This window comes from Ceratina calcarata, unplaced genomic scaffold (genome assembly GCF_001652005.2).
Source record: "Ceratina calcarata isolate Rehan_Ccalc_2016 unplaced genomic scaffold, ASM165200v1 scaffold397.2, whole genome shotgun sequence".
Taxonomy (NCBI): Eukaryota; Metazoa; Arthropoda; class Insecta; order Hymenoptera; family Apidae; genus Ceratina; species Ceratina calcarata.
Window position 1 is genome coordinate 255,886 of NW_017163090.1, and position 15,493 is coordinate 271,378.

The following is a 15,493-nucleotide window of genomic DNA, read 5'->3' on the forward strand; positions in this document are numbered from 1 at the left end:
AACACTTCGTGGTGGCTGACTGCATCAGAAAATTTCATGGTGCTCCGAGATAGCCGAGATTGCGTAATAGAGATCGCCAAGCGCGGGAGCCGGTCGAGATTGAACTTCACCAGTGTTCTCCAATGAAGTTGGGGACCAGTTCTCTGTTATGGGCTCAGATAGGAGATAATGCCCTTGGAGTAGGCTTTTTGAGAGACACTAGTATCGGCTGCACGTTATAGTGTTACTTCGTTTCTACGTGCTACTAATAAGAAAAAATGTACGAGAAACATCTGTGCAAATCGTTGCACTTTCGATATTCTTTGACAAATATTGCGTTCAGAGCATGTACTATATTAAAATGTAATTACATTCTTGCTTCACACAGTTTTCAGCGTTCTAAGTTGCTCTTAATTAGTATCGAACAAAATCTATTTATCATAGATAAGTAATCGTATATTAATAGAGAAAAGGTGTCATTGATAAGTTTGATTCGTAATCAATTCTATAACTCAAAGTTTTTAATTCTAAGTCCAAATGCGTACGGCAAGTCGGCAGTCGATTTCCCTGTCCTCGTCTCTCCCGGACTTGTGGTAAAACGATCGATCCTCGACCGGTTAATTTATATTCGCGTCAAACCCTTGCCGTTCGCCATCGGGGGAATACGGTTAATCGGGTCTATCATTAATTGATCGAACGCAATTCCTCCGTTCGCGACAAACGGAACGAGCGGCGACAGACGGGCTCCCACGTGCGAACGACGCGATGGGACGCGATAGGGACAGTCAGTCACAGTTTGTTTGGTTCGTTTGTTGGTTCTAACCCGTGTCTACCGCGGATGGCTAATTGTGACGTGCGCGCGAGAGTGGAGAGTGAAGAGATCGTTACGTCGTCCATCACCCATTTATGGCTGCGTAGCCACCTGCCTTTCTCTGTGCGTTTCGCATGAAGATAGAGCCGTTTCGAACGAAAGCCGACCTCCCGTGAGTATCGAGTATTTTGTAACGAGGCTACACACGATCCCCGCGACCCGACGCAGGATCAATTTCTCCCGTTCCGCTCCTTTTTCTTCAAAACCGCTGCTCCTGCGATCTCCTCTTTTTTTCCCTCCTCTCGCCGCTCGCTTCCGATCATGATCGTTCGTCGAACAACTTGTACCATCGGAGATGATCGATGGTATCCCCGCGTGCCGATCCAGGCGACACCGATGCCTCAGGATGAACTTACAAACGAAACGGGGATGATCGTTTATTGATGACGCGTCGAGTGCCTCCGGAGCTGTTCTTGAATTGATAATGTTTGGAATTAACCAAGGATTAAGGAAGCCAAGGATGGTGGTTCAAAGATTACCCGTAGAACCTCGTGCATCCCCAGAGCTGAGAGGTGTAAAGTATTAGAAAATGATGGCAATGATACTTCTGATAAATTATTGTTATCGCATTTTCTTCTCTCTTCGATTCTTTAATGACTGCTAATACACTCGAAGCTTTTAGCTTAGCTTTTAACGGTAGTTATACAATTTCGCTTCCAACACAGTTTTCGCAGAACTTTACCCCGGTAAATATTTCCTCAGCATCCGTTGCGCAATCAGAGCAAAGTTTTTCGATCGTTTTCCATGCTTCGTCCGTGATCTAATTACGATCTCCGTATTTCATCTTTCACGAGACGAATTTCTTAAAATCGTCTCTCATCTTGCGCATACCGCATCCTTCCTAGGAGCTATCCATGTTCTAATTTCACCGCACATATTTCATCCCAGGGACGAACATCTTCCTGCGCGATCAGCTCGAGAGATGGTGCGTTTTCTAATTGCCTTTTACAGCCTGTGTCGCTGATTTTAATCATCAACCACATGCATCATCTGCGTGAAATATTTCTTCTCGCGTGTCCCGATCTCCAGAACTAATTTCATTCGTTCCGGGGACACGTAGGACTGCATTGGAACACGGAGTCCAAAGGTCAAAGTATTCTGACAAAATTTTGTATTCATCTATGTAATAAAAACGCATAAGGCGACTGTCATTAATTCATTCATTGGGAAGATTAACACGGAAACGTAATTACAGCGTGATTACGAGTTAATCTATCATTGTGTTTGTTGGTAAGCGCAACTCCCTAATGCTCTAATGGATTAAATGCAGCCACCGATCTCTGTGCCGTTGTTAATAAATCGCGTTAAACCTTTTACACCGTTTGACTCTAATGCACTCCGAATGCATCCAGCGTTCGCTATAAACTTCACCCCAGTTGTTAAAATCGGTGGACCATATCGAAACTCGATGATGTACTCTGCAATATTCCTTTTGAAGTCACTATTTTACATTACTGATTTAACATTAAAAACTAACATTAATGATCGACCAGGAATTAGAATAAAAATAGAGTTGCAGATAACATTTGTGCGATAGCGTAAATTCCCACCGTACGAGGTTAAAGGGAATCGAGGATCCTAAAAGGGGTGGAGGCTTACAAGAAATATTGAAGCGAAAAAGACAAGGTAGAGCAGCGTGCTTCAAAACGATACAATTACGAGGCTGTAGTCGCCCGTTTCGCATAATGCATATCGAGCTACTAGGGATTGTACAATATACAGGGCACTAATTTCCGTGAATCCAGCACCACTAGGAAGCTTTTCTTGCTCGGCCGCTCGAAGCGTAGTAACCGCGAAGCATGAAGTCACATCGGTGATTAGTGATGGGACCGATCGAATTCGACCATTAAACTGTTAGCTCTCTTGACGGCTTACTTGATTTTAAGAAAATTGGAACACCTTGTCTTATCTCGTAGGCAAAAAATTTTTAAATTAAGTCAACATGTAAATTTCCAATACATTTTTTTTAATATACCGTGTCGTCCACTAATGCGCATGTGTTTTTCATTAGATAATATTGTTATAAATGTAATTAAATACACTTTGAATATTTAAAAAAGCAATTCTTCACTGGATGAAAAAATACAATTACGTTCCTGATAATATAAAGTGTATCTACTATTTATGGTAATGATTACTGAATATTGTTTTGTAAGAAATAGTAATAGATAACTCTCATCTAGCTAAAATATAGAGGTAGGCATTAAAGAATTGAGAAGAACGGTAGCCTATGTTTCGCCAACGATTTCAACAACGGTAGAGATCATAATTCAAAGAGATTTTGGTCCCATCGCGAGGGTATTGTTCCCATCACTATCGATGATGATCGGCGAGCGCTCGGCAGGCGGTCGGCTTCGTTCCCGCAGCTTCTTCCAGGGCGACTCTCGATCCATGTTTCATGAGGCACCTCGTGCTCGAACTAGAGAGAGGGCCGGCCACGTACAGGCACTTACAAGCCGAGTGAGCCAAGCCGCCGCTACTCTGAATCACAGCCACCTAGGCGATTCTTTGTGATCCATGCACTCGCGACACTACGGCGCCACCCTTACTTTTTTCCTCTCGCGATTATTATTGTCTTTATTCCCCGACCGATGCGGTGAACCACATCACCGATTTGCTCGAAATCGCCGCGCTCGTATCCGCATCAATATTATAGAATTATAATACGGCTATTGTTAGCGAGATAAACGGAATGATCTTCCTTTGAGTCAGAATTATGGTAATATCAGTAATTATGGTAATATGGAATTTCTGATGGTAACAAATCAAATTACGATAACATATTAACTACGAAAGCTAATTACATATGAAAGCTTTAAATCGTCCTATTAATTAAAACAATTGTTTGCTATAAGAATTTCAGGACAAAGCCGACACATTATTCCTCTCTCTTCTACTATAACAAATGTAATCATTTTTCGTGTTTTTACAGTTTTATTTTTTTCCTGATCCGACAAAGGACCAGCCGTGGCAAGCTCGGTATAAGAACCGAAACACGCGCGCGGCCGGCGTTTAAAAGAAAAATTCGCCCACGAAATGTGCGTGCGAAGTTGCAATTGCCACGGATGAATAATGGACAGGCGAAACATTACGTCGGAGATGACGTGCAAGCTGAATTCGTAGAAAATCATCCCGTACACACGTCTACAGTGAAATATAAGTGCGTACGGGTAATATACTTGAACCCCGGGTAATTCGCGAAATCATCGATGAATTCGACGAAGGTCTCCTCCGATGTGAACGGCGAGAAGGGTTGACGTGATTTATGTTCGCCACGTGGCCCGTGTGTTTGCAAAACGGCCATCGATTGGAACTCGTTTGTCTCGGCCGATCGGCCATCGATCTGCTTAAGTAACGTACCATAGATCTCTCGTTATCACCCACTGAGTTCCTGGTAACCGGTAAAAATCCGGTTACGCAAGGTGCGTGGTTATATTGAGTTCTCTGCCAGTACTTATTGCTGGCACAGCGGGGTGTATATATAACTATTTAATTCGCTTTGTTCATTTCACTGTGTAATAATACTTAATCAAATCGAAATTTCCTAAAATAAATTGATCAATAAATCAATCAAAATAATTATTTAATTTATTTTGTTTATTAGGTTGTATGTATAGTATTTTATGAGCTTGATTTTTTGTACAATAAGTAAGACTACTTCAGTTCATAAAGCAAAGGTCGCAATTTATTACATTACAAGCAACTACGTAATTAAAAATTAATTCACAGCTTTTGTTGATGAATCGGACATGCAGCGTCATCTAGTATGAAGAAATATATCATTCGTGTTCGCTACGATCGATGCCATCTTTATCTAAAGTAATCTTCAATATTAAAAATCAATAATCGATAGATATTAATATAATAATTATTTCTTTAATCTGAAATCTGTAATGTGGCGAAGCGTTAGCGTTTGTGATTAAGGCAGCACAATCGACCCAACAGCCAAACATTAAACAGTAGCAAGCAGCTGCGTTTGCGTGCTGAGTGTAATTGTGTATGGTGATGGTGTAAGCCAGTGTAAGCGTTCTTCCTACTTTAGAAGTAACGCGTGAACGGCGTGAACGGTGCGTGTGCAAGAATAGTTAGAGTATAATCAAATTTGACGTTGGGAAAGGAAATGAGTGATGCCGAACTACAGGTGGAGGAATGCGAAGTACTTCTTTCGATATACGAAGGAGATCCAGCTTTTAAACAGTTGACACCAACTACTTTCCAATACAAGGTCTGCCCTTACAAACGTACCAAGAATATTTCGTTAAATACTTGAATTCCTCTTAAATCATAAACATAATAACGATTCCAATTTGTTAAGAACTAATATAAATTATAAGTAGGTCGTATTCGTTCAAATTCTGCAAAATTTGTATTATGCACATGCATATAACCTTTTTGTTTCAAGTAGTATGGAGAAGATAACGATATGAAGTCATTCTTATTGGAAATCTCATGGGGTGCGACGTATCCATCAGAAAGGCCTATTATTAACATGAACACTTTCTACAATAAACACATGTAAGTACATTCAAATTATACTCAGACTATTCTTGCATCCTATTGCTTTCATTAAAGGTGAATGATTGGAATACAGTGTGCAAGAAGTAAAAGACAAAGTGGTTCAACATGTGGAAATGGAGGCTGATCAATGGTTGGGCAGTGCGATGACCTACACATTGTTTCAATCTGTTCAAGAGCATTATACAGAATTGATTTCTGCACAACCAGATTCTAATGACTTGAACACCCAAACGAGCCAGCTTAAAATAGCGGATGAGAATCAACAGGTAAGAGGCAATTTTAATAAATGATATATTTATTTAAAATACATGAGATAAAACCGATTTATTTTGCAAGTTGGAAGAATCAACAAAAAGACCAAAGAAAGAACATCTGACTAAGGCTCAAAAGCGTAGGCAATGGAATAAGGCAGACGGAAAAGGGGAGAGACCAAGAGGATGGGACTGGGTTGACATAGTAAAACATTTATCACAGACTGGTCCTAAGCAAGAACAGGAATCTTAGTTGAACTTCATTGAAATATTTGTACAGGTTAAAGGCGTGTTATATTTTTATAAATTATTGGAAATAAACTGGTTTCCATATCGGTTTTACTATACTATAATCACCTGTGATAAAAATTTATAAAAAAATATAAATAATTTTATCTCATTGCCAACACATAATTTATGAGACATACAAATAAAATTATAAAATTTTATCACGGTAAACGATATCAAGAAAGGAGTCACGATGTTCAACATTTACACTCCGTTTTTATGTGTCCTCTTTACAAAAACCTCCAGCCAGCTACTGGTAATAAATTAGTTTCTGTTATCCATCCTAAAAGGAAGAGCCAAGAATTAAGAATAATAATAAAGAAGAGTATGAAATTTTTATCATATCTAGATGTAAATTATTTACCTTTGTTTTCAAGGCCACTAATAAATGCTTTGTATTCACAAGAAATTAACAAGTTAGTAGCGTAAATGCTCTCTATAGCTTTTGAAGATTGTGCACTACTACTTGTAGTAAAGTATTTCGTATTAAGTACGTATATTCGCATTAAAGGGTACGATGGATCGCTTACTTTGGGCCTTAAAAACACATCCTAAAAAGACATTAGAAATCGTAATACAAACATTAAAACAGTTCACTTATGTGATTTACTTACAAGTGGCACTTTCAGAGACATACAAATATACAAGCCGCAAAGACAAGCGTGAAAATATGCTTCGAGGATGTCGTAAGGTTGCGCATCTTTTTTAAGACATATAAAAATAGTTTTATTCTGTACATCAATAGAAATTAAATATTTTCTATCTAAGAAAAGTTTCAATGCTAGCTCCGTGTCACTGGTTAAAATTATATCTCTTTTAATAAGATCAGCCAGAGATACGCCTATTTTAATATTAAATCCGCACACACTCATCGCTGAAAAAATAATTGGGTCGTAATCTTGCCGATTATTGTTTAACCTTGAAGTAAAAAATATCCTTACTAGGTTTTCTTAACAATAACACAGATTCCTTTTTATTAATTTCCTCGGGTACCGGAATGACTTCATTTAAAACATAACTTTTCACTATCAAAGCTAAACGGTCCTCGTTCAAAGAGTTCAAGCACAATGCTTTCACAGCTGAATAATTTGCATAGAGATGTACCATTACCAGAATGAGATAAAGTTCCAGTACGTATCTATATACAGATTATATATATATACATAGGTATAGATTAATATTACTAAATAACGAGAAAATAAATAAATTCTAGTAATAGAACATTTACCGTCCACTATGTACCATTGAGAGTATTAAAATACCAACAAAGCTTGCTATTAAATTTACACACGTTTCCTGACTCCCATCTTTGGCTGATACATCTGCCAAATTATTTTGTAACGCCTACAACATCACATTGTAACTAACTAGAAAACAAATTTGTTTCCAGCTCTTATGTACCTGATGTTGTGTAAGTGCTGCTCTTGTTGCTCCGCCTGCTACGCCAACAATAGATTTCATTGCTGTTGACACACACAATATCCCAAGGGAATAAGGAGAAAAATAAGGTAAGAGTAGCTCTAATCCCATTGCTAAATCATTAAGAATGTCAGCAAATAGTCTCCACTTTTTACATTGACCATCCAAATCTGTTCTAATAAACAAGAAAACAAACACTACTTTTACTGAGACTAGCGAAGAATTTAACACTGTCACATGTGATTTTATTTACCCATTCCACCATGCAAATACAATACGACCAACCATTCCAGTTCCATCTTTTAATATCCATGTTATTGCTGCTGCTAATGGTGTTGCTGCAGCTTCACCTACACCTACGCCTTGCATAATGGAATGTGTTGTAAGAGTGCCCATTATAGTACTGGCAAATGCCTGTAACAAATAGTATATACCAAACTACAGTCACAAACAACAATTTCATTCATGATATTACGAGGAATTATTGCTGTTGTCAGTGGAACCTAACCTGAACCGTATCCCATATCTGATACGGAGTGTAGTCAGGGTGAACGCTGTCAGGATATCCTTGAGGTAAAAATACCTCTTTCAGAATCGACACGAAACTGGAATAAAAAGATTTGGTTCTGGTTGTGTCTGATAACAATTCGGTTATTGATTGTTCATCTGGAAAATCGTGTCAATAGGTTAAGAAAATTTAACAGTGAAATTTGGCGTGTCAAGGCGAAGTTACCTTTGGATTTAACAAAAAATGTTTCCTTCTCACTCCCGTAGGCTTCCGTGAACAGTAATCGTTCGTGCATCTTGGACTTATCACTTTAATTTCATTTGAATGCACAACACGACATCGTATGTACTTTTCGTTTTCATAGATGTGTTCAATCCATATTATATCCACACGCGTTGCACTTGCACTGGTGCAACGATATTTCCCAATCGAACTTTTTTCGAGACAAGTAATTTGTATGTAGTACAACAAATGAAGTAGATATTTTCTTTTAATCAATCGGTATCATATTTTAATCGCTGATCCAACAAATCGCCTTCCTTCATCGTTTAATGTTCGCTGATTCCCTCTTGCTATTATTTTGAAAAGATTAAAGATACATCTTCGATTATTTCATTAAGTTCGTTTATGCAAGCGTCCAATCTCCTTTTCACATTTTTCGCATCGAATTTTACGTTTCTATATAAGTTGATCTTCTGTATCTTATCGTGAAAGTCGGAAATCAAATGATTTCCACGGAACTCTGCGCCACCGCCCATTCGATTTGTTGGACATTTGAAAAGTTGACATTCATCTTCTTGGAACTTATCCTTTTCAGGCTCCATTTTAATCAACTTGCACAAACGATCTACATCTTCACGCGATGGTTCCTCTTCGGATGCGTAAACTTCTAATTGAAGATTTTGTTCGTCTTCCTGTTTGATGTTCGTTAAGATAAATTTTTCTTTATCGTAACCAATGTGAATGTCAGATTCTGATGAAAGCTTCATTTTCTTATTCGGTTTTAAAAAATTGTAGTCCGTCTTAAAACAATTTAAGAAAATTCGTTTCCTTCTTCGATCCATTGCCAAGTTACACTGTACTCCGTGAGAAATTTTCTTAATCCTTCTTCTTGGCTTGAACTCGATAACAGGATTACGTTTCGTTTGCACTTTTAATTTAGACTCAGAACTGTTTGCATCTTTGATATTTTTCGATATACTCTTCTTATTTGTCGAATCATTTTGAAAGATATTAGCGAGAACTTTTGAATTTTCTGAAATCATACATTTATTGTACCTCACATTCTTTTGTAAATCGTCGATTTCTCTGTTGTAAGAAACTGGCTGGGACTTTTCGAGTAATTTCCGTTCTCCATCGGGAATATCAGGATTGATATTGTTTAGAGTACTGACTTCATTTCGCAAGTCTAAAATCTTTTGATTTAAAGTGTTTATGAGTTTTGCGATCTCGTTCAGACTCACTCCTTCATCTTGGACGCGGCAATAACAACGATTTGGTATTACTTGTTTCGCGTGCGTTGACATTCTCACCGGTACCTTTATCTGACACCATGTTATGCGTTCAAAGTAAAGTAAGTGACTAGAATGAAATGTTACGTTTGCTAAAGTGAGGAAACCGATCGCTCGAGTTAAACCCTAATGCTTGCACAATTCTTTTAATTAAAATTGTAGGTTGTATTTCGTGTCATTGCCGTGAAGTAAATTTCGTTTCGCGTTGCGTCTCATCTGTTCCCTCGTTTCAGTTAGAAACTGAAATGTGCGTTACGTATTTTTGGAATTTGTAAACATGCTGCGCATCTTGCTATCCGTAACATGTCCGAGAAGTACGTGAAGGAAATTTTAGAGAAGCTCGAGGAAATCGAGAAACTGCACGCGAAACTGCGTCGTTTGGTGCCGCGCGTGAAAAATCATGAGCCAGAAAATCCAAGTTTGAACGCCGCTTCCCGAAGGCGTTCGACTAATATGGGAAATAAACAGCCTGTCGCGAGAGAGACGATTAAAATGGATCTACCGGAACAAAAGCCTATCGGTTTTCGTCGGGATTCAGGATTCTTGAAAAATGCTTTTAAAACTTCTACAACGAGGATGAAAAAGTTGTTCGATACCAACGCGAGATCTACGAAACATCTCAGAAAGTTTCATCGAGAATCTCAGAACAAGTGGGGGAGATTTAAAAGGAACTCCATCGATTTCATCACGACACAATGGCAAGATAAAAACGACAGAATCAGAGATTTTTGGTCAAGCATAAGCGAACCTGATGTTATATTAGGTAATGGTTTGTTGAGTTTAGGAATAGATACGTAACACAGCATAATCGATAAATCTTCTACCATTTATAGTCACCAGAGCTTCTCAGACATCAGAAACAGACATAAAAAAATTAGCTTCGAGAAGTCCTTCGCTTTTTACTCCTGAACTAGAAAAAAGAAGATCCACGCCTACGAATTTGTCGAGGCGGTTGAAAAAACGCTTTAGTTTTTCTCGTGATCCTAGTCCGAAAGAGAGTACAGTGATGGTTCATCATAATTTAAGCGAAAGTGAACCGCATAAGGTACGAAAAACGTCATTCGTTCCAGATGAGAAATCGGAAACATTAAAGATTGTTTCGTCTGCGAGAAGAATCTCTGTCGACGGTTGAAAACAACCTTCATCAAGTAGTCGAGCAAACAAACTGGCATCTACTTAGGATAGTATTCAAAAATTTCTGTACGATCATCGATATCGCGCGAACTACATACTAGTTTAGTATAAATATTTATAATTTCCTTCATAAGAAATTGATTAAAATAGGAAACAAAAAACAGAAGGATCCAATTAGTGGCATATTAATGTCGCATAATTTGTTAATTACGCAAATATGATTTTTATTCATTTAAAATATGCGTCGTATAATTCCCGTCGCTGTAATCCACCGCCATTTGAATCCGGTTCGAAAACGTTGTCATGATGGTACTTTAAGCATCCTGATGGGAAGGAAATGTTCGAAAGAAACCTTAGAACGCGTGGGCTGGATGATGGGGGTACCGGAAAGGCGAGTTCCACCGGAAGTCACGGAGGTTCAAACGTAACATTACGATCACGAGTAAACCCTTCGATCGTGCTTTGTTTAATTCCAATTCCGATTTCCCGACTAACTGAACTCATTCGCCATACAACTGTACATTACACGTGGCTAATATTTAATTTTTATTAAATCCGATTTTCTTTCCAAATTCTCTGTTCTGTATTTTGTTCTTTAACAGACAGACATTTTCCTATTGCGTATCTACTTTAAAAAGAAACAAGTTCAGCGTAATTATGAAGAGCTTCGCAATTTTCGCCACTGTTTACTTATATAGTTCGATTTACGCAAGAACTGACGTTGCCAATCGAGTTCAGCGACGATCAAGGACATTAGACATATCAGCGACTATTATAGATCTCACAGAAACACAGTACTTGTAACGAGATTTTCTACAGCGTAAAAAGTGGTACTCTGACTTGCATCTATTGCAATTTTACCTCAGGCGATGAACAATCAACGCTGGTAATGTGTTTAACGGTTTTTCGTAGGAACAAAAAGTACATTTTCTGACAGTAGCGCAAACATCGGTTATTCCAAAGAACAGATATAAGTATACACATTTTACTGTCTATATGTGAAACATTATAAACTAATAGATACTTCAAGTTTGAGTCATTTTAAAGCAACGCTCTTTTACAGTAGTTCATGTATTTATAAACACTCATAAACCACCGAATAGTTTCTTGTTTACGATACGTCCAACATGTTCCAAATTTTTATTTCATTCATTCAGAGTCCACATCTGTTCTTTGACTATAAAAAAGAAACCATCTACAACAACTTTCCAAACAATCCGCTATGATTAAACATCCTCCGGTTAGGAGTTTCTGTTTGACACAAAAGCGTATCACTGTATCAAGAGGGTGTTGGCGCTCCGGTTCTTGAAACCAAGAAGCTCCCGATAAACAAACCGGCCGCACTTAAACGGGCCGGGTAAAAGTGCGAATAAACGTTCATAGTACATATATGCACATACACAGAGGTGGCCTCCGCTGCACCCCGCTCTTCCTAGGCCCCGTGCTCGTTTTCCAGTCAACGACTTCGTCGGTCGCTGTTGCACTTACGTGCACTCCTGCATGCGGGAAATATGGCATGCCGCATACAAGCACGTGGGACGCCATAGGTGGGGCTGTGTGCCTTGCAGGCCAGCGGTTCTTAACCCTTTTTGCGATGAAACCCTCCTTAAATACCGTTTCGTTGTAGGGGACCACCAACGTTAATAATGATCTAAATCTAGAGAATGTCTGAACTTACAAAACCGTCTATTGACAATACGCATATTTATAGAAAACGAAAATATAAAAAAATAGATATACTATGCTATGTTAAATGGTTTTTGTTAAAACAATTCTATGCATGTGAATTGATTCGACACCCTGGAGACTGTCGGTTAAGAGCCTCTGTCGCAAGCTATGCTTGTGCTCGGAGTCGCAAGTCGCATAACAACGTGGCCCTATTCGATGCTTTGTGCGTCTCCGGAGAGACGAATGGTGGTGGTTTGATAACGCAACGGCACCTTGGAATTCCATGTTCCAATTTCTTTTTACTGCATGGAGAGTATTTCGCAGTCATCGTTGCCGTTTTCATTGACCCTTGACGATTCCAACGAAACGAGGATGGAACGAGATTTGTTAAGAAGTCTCGAACAGTCATGTTTGGTCGTTCGTTTCGTCGCTAATCAAGCCTAGAATGCGTGTGACGATTCTTAGAAATGCAGCTGCTACATTACCATTTATGGTGTGAACGGAAAGTCGAAGGATGGAAAATTTTCTTTTTGAAATCTCGTCCAGATAATCGCGACGATCAAATAGACACGATTTTGAAGGTGAATGGTCCGACTTGGACCACCGCCAAGCATCTAGATGTACTGCAAAAGATTATCGTGTATATTTACCTTAAGTTTTCGAAGAAATTGAACGTCAGTAATTTATAGATATCATGAATCTTTAGAGCAGATTATAAGATACTTGTATACACCGGAAATTATGCAGACACTTTCCGTAAAGTGAGAAATGTCTAACGGCAAACGTTTATACATAGTTCTTTTACTCAACATTATTATTCTGAAAGAATTTAAGCTTGCAAGCCCTGTCTAGCCGAAGGGTTCGCGAGCACGCGACCGTAAGTCGCACGGCATTCTTGTCTCTTCCCTTCTTTTCTGAATCGCCTTTTGCCCCGTCCCCACCATTCCACGGTTTTATAATGCCTCTCTGTCTCTGGCACTTCCTGTGTTCCGCCACGCTCACCTGTCTACCGGCGGCACCTGCCTTCATAAGTATCTAGGTGTACACAGTGTATAGAGTAGGTGAACGTGGCGCATATCCTATGGGACTTTTAGTTTCCCCGCTCGCTCCTGCGGACGGTCACGGTATTGTGCTCTGTTGGTTTGCACGTTTTACCTGGACACGCGTTGCACATACACGCAGTCGATGTTACGCCGTCGTTCACCACAGACGAGCTCTATCGAACTTTTCCTCTCCCGCTGATAACAGTCGCGAGTCTTGCGGCTCGCGCGACCATTAGTGCCTCCTGCGACCACGACCGGTTACGCTCCTCTGGAACTATCCACTGGAATCCAAAGGTTCGATTTCATTTCACGCTGTAATATCGTCTCCTTCGATAACTTCGTAGTGATACCTTCTAAGGGACCAATCCGTAATTTTTCAAACAAGTTTTATAAATCTAATCAATATATGACAGATACGCTGTGGAGTTTCCAAATTTTCTAAATGAAAATGTCTATTTTCATTCCAGAATATTGAATTTTGAGTGTTACTGTCAAAATGTAGGCTTCATAAAATTGAAAACTGTCTACGATAGTTTATCTAAATCCTTATCGTTATTAAATTACAAATATACACAAATTTTCAATATATTCTCTTCTGACACTCGATAGCTAGTACTGCGTATTTAGCTACCTGAGAGAATGAAAGGCTCACTAAGGTCTAAAAGAGTATTATTGGTAAATTCATAACGGTGCAAGAAACCAATTGTGTCCTTCCTTGAAAGGGAACGTTAGGGTCTTTGGAATATCCCCTGAACAGTCCCTGTAGGTAGATAATTTACTTTGTTTAATACGTATATTATTTACCATGTTTACAGTTAAGAAGAAGGAAGACTATAATACAATAAACTAATCCGTCAAGGATGGCCTAGGAAGATCTAAAATTCCGCAGGGTCGAGCCTACCAATGGTTCTCGATTTTACGAGCTTGGTATTCGCAAGTTCCCTAAATAGTGAAGGACATTTTAGTGTAATATCGTATTCTCCACTTACAACTAGTTCAGAGGTGAATTTTCTCTGTAAAGTGACTGTTAACTATTTTTACATGGATCCGACATGTCATCGCTTGTTTTAGTGCTTTAGAATGCCATTCGGACTTCATATTCGGTGAGTAAACTCTTCCATACATCTCTTTAATTAGATAGACAATATTCCGACTCTTTCGTTTCCGTAATACTGTTTTATTAAAAGACGTCATTGTAAAGAACATTTAAGGCCAGAATATTTGAGCAATAGTTATACTGAATATTTTTAGTTAAATAGTTATTGTCAGCGTCAAGTAAAGGGATTTAAAAGTATTAGCGTCATAAACCATTCACAAGCCGTACTACTGTAAGTAAGGGAAATCCCAGGGTCGCCATTTGGAAAACAAATTTCGGACATTGCTAGTCAGGGCAGGTAGAAAAGCCTATCGAGACAATAGACTCTACGAGCGTTTCTTCTCATAAATGAACGTAATGGCGTTCGTCCCTCCTGGCGTGAATACGCACGTGTTCCGGCCGCGTTCCAAGTTCCAAGACCGAACAATTTCAATTCACTTCCACGTTAACTTTCCCACAACAAACGTTTCGTTAATTAAAACTTCACAAGATTATAAAATTCTTATACATTAATTTAATCCTTGAGACACTTAAAAGTTTTTAGTCATCTGATTAAAAAATAACAAGCAATTTTTATTTTATATTTAATTCGTATAAAAAATACGTATCTCATTATTATGAATTCAGTAATTGAAATTTAATGTTCCCAATTAAATTTACTCGAGTTACACACTGATAAGTATCAACGCGTTAATTGCGGGCTAACGATTGCTAAATTGCATCATTTGTTTGATGCATCGCGATGTAACGGAGGATGCTCCCTGATGTATAAACTGGAACGAGTGCATTATCAATTCGAAACAATCCGATTTGCGAGGTAGAATAATGGGGACGTCATGCATCAACCATTCTCCAAGACTGTTTACCTATTGCCGCGTATGCAGCTGTGACAGCCTATTACACAGGTTCTCGCTGTGTGCATCTACCTTTGTTTCTCGCCTACTCCCTCGTATGTATAAATGGCAGCTTTTAATGGGAAATACTCAACTAATAAACTGCTAACTGAATCGTCTATACATCTGTTTAAATATAGATAGAAATACTTTTGCCGCTAGATTAGTAACATTTTACCACAGATACGGATAAAGGTAAAAGTAGATTGCAGTGATAAAATTGATTTACTCTAAAAGCAACAATCGAGCACTTATTGTAGTTAATTTAACACTAGAAAGACTGAAACTTAGTATATACCTATATTGCCCAAAGC

General features: G+C 38.7%; 4 protein-coding genes across 8 annotated transcripts in view; 3 read left to right on the forward strand and 1 right to left on the reverse strand.

Annotated features, from left to right (window-relative positions):
* The first annotated feature begins 4,681 nt into the window (after positions 1-4,681).
* LOC108626368 (RWD domain-containing protein 4) lies at positions 4,682-5,961 on the forward strand. The gene is made up of 4 exons (XM_018026998.2): positions 4,682-5,075; positions 5,256-5,365; positions 5,442-5,634; positions 5,705-5,961. Exons 1-4 carry the CDS (start codon positions 4,971-4,973, stop codon positions 5,870-5,872), a joined length of 576 nt encoding a protein of 191 aa, XP_017882487.1. The 5' UTR covers positions 4,682-4,970; the 3' UTR covers positions 5,873-5,961.
* LOC108626366 (RUS1 family protein C16orf58 homolog) lies at positions 5,851-9,649 on the reverse strand. Of its 2 annotated transcripts, none has more exons than XM_018026994.2 (9): positions 8,060-9,649; positions 7,835-7,931; positions 7,580-7,740; positions 7,309-7,501; positions 7,136-7,251; positions 6,849-7,045; positions 6,522-6,781; positions 6,272-6,458; positions 5,851-6,190 (listed from the first exon to the last, which is right to left on the reverse strand). In XM_018026994.2, the coding sequence occupies exons 3-9, from the start codon at positions 7,720-7,722 to the stop codon at positions 6,138-6,140; spliced, it is 1,149 nt and encodes a 382-aa protein (XP_017882483.1). In that variant the 5' UTR covers positions 7,723-7,740; positions 7,835-7,931; positions 8,060-9,649; the 3' UTR covers positions 5,851-6,137. The 2 variants fall into 2 exon arrangements, with proteins under 2 accessions (XP_017882483.1, XP_017882482.1); XM_018026993.2 differs by having other exon boundaries at positions 7,835-7,992; positions 8,060-9,647.
* The window catches only part of Traf4 (TNF receptor associated factor 4), a 33,492-nt gene continuing 25,289 nt past the window's right edge, over positions 7,291-15,493 (forward strand). For 2 of the 4 annotated variants that reach the window (XM_026814785.1, XM_026814787.1), the window contains exons 1-2: positions 12,485-13,484; positions 14,006-14,293. The gene's annotated coding sequence lies outside the window, so the exon portion shown is untranslated. Of the gene's footprint in view, positions 7,416-12,484; positions 13,485-14,005; positions 14,294-15,493 lie in introns of those variants that run through there. The other 2 variants (XM_026814786.1, XM_018026997.2) reach the window with 2 other exon arrangements.
* Positions 9,387-11,237, forward strand: LOC113464525 (uncharacterized). The gene is made up of 3 exons (XM_026814727.1): positions 9,387-9,407; positions 9,583-10,131; positions 10,163-11,237. The coding sequence occupies exons 1-3, from the start codon at positions 9,387-9,389 to the stop codon at positions 10,475-10,477; spliced, it is 885 nt and encodes a 294-aa protein (XP_026670528.1). The 3' UTR covers positions 10,478-11,237.

What these genes read in the sequence shown, in the direction of transcription:
- LOC108626368 (XM_018026998.2), top strand. Translation starts at nt 4,971, where the DNA reads ATGAGTGATGCCGAACTACAGGTGGAGGAATGCGAAGTACTTCTTTCG. An exon ending in CAACTACTTTCCAATACAAG is followed by an intron (nt 5,076 to 5,255) that starts GTCTGCCCTTAC and finishes TGTTTCAAGTAG; the next exon opens with TATGGAGAAGATAACGATAT. An exon ending in ACTTTCTACAATAAACACAT is followed by an intron (nt 5,366 to 5,441) that starts GTAAGTACATTC and finishes ATTGGAATACAG; the next exon opens with TGTGCAAGAAGTAAAAGACA.
- LOC108626366 (XM_018026993.2), bottom strand. Translation starts at nt 8,129, where the DNA reads ATGCACGAACGATTACTGTTCACGGAAGCCTACGGGAGTGAGAAGGAA. An exon ending in GTATTTGCATGGTGGAATGG is followed by an intron (nt 7,502 to 7,579) that starts GTAAATAAAATC and finishes CTTGTTTATTAG; the next exon opens with AACAGATTTGGATGGTCAAT. An exon ending in TCAATGGTACATAGTGGACG is followed by an intron (nt 7,046 to 7,135) that starts GTAAATGTTCTA and finishes ATCTGTATATAG; the next exon opens with ATACGTACTGGAACTTTATC.
- LOC113464525 (XM_026814727.1), top strand. Translation starts at nt 9,387, where the DNA reads ATGTTATGCGTTCAAAGTAAA. An exon ending in TGTTATGCGTTCAAAGTAAA is followed by an intron (nt 9,408 to 9,582) that starts GTAAGTGACTAG and finishes CGTTTCAGTTAG; the next exon opens with AAACTGAAATGTGCGTTACG. An exon ending in ATGGTTTGTTGAGTTTAGGA is followed by an intron (nt 10,132 to 10,162) that starts ATAGATACGTAA and finishes TAATCGATAAAT; the next exon opens with CTTCTACCATTTATAGTCAC.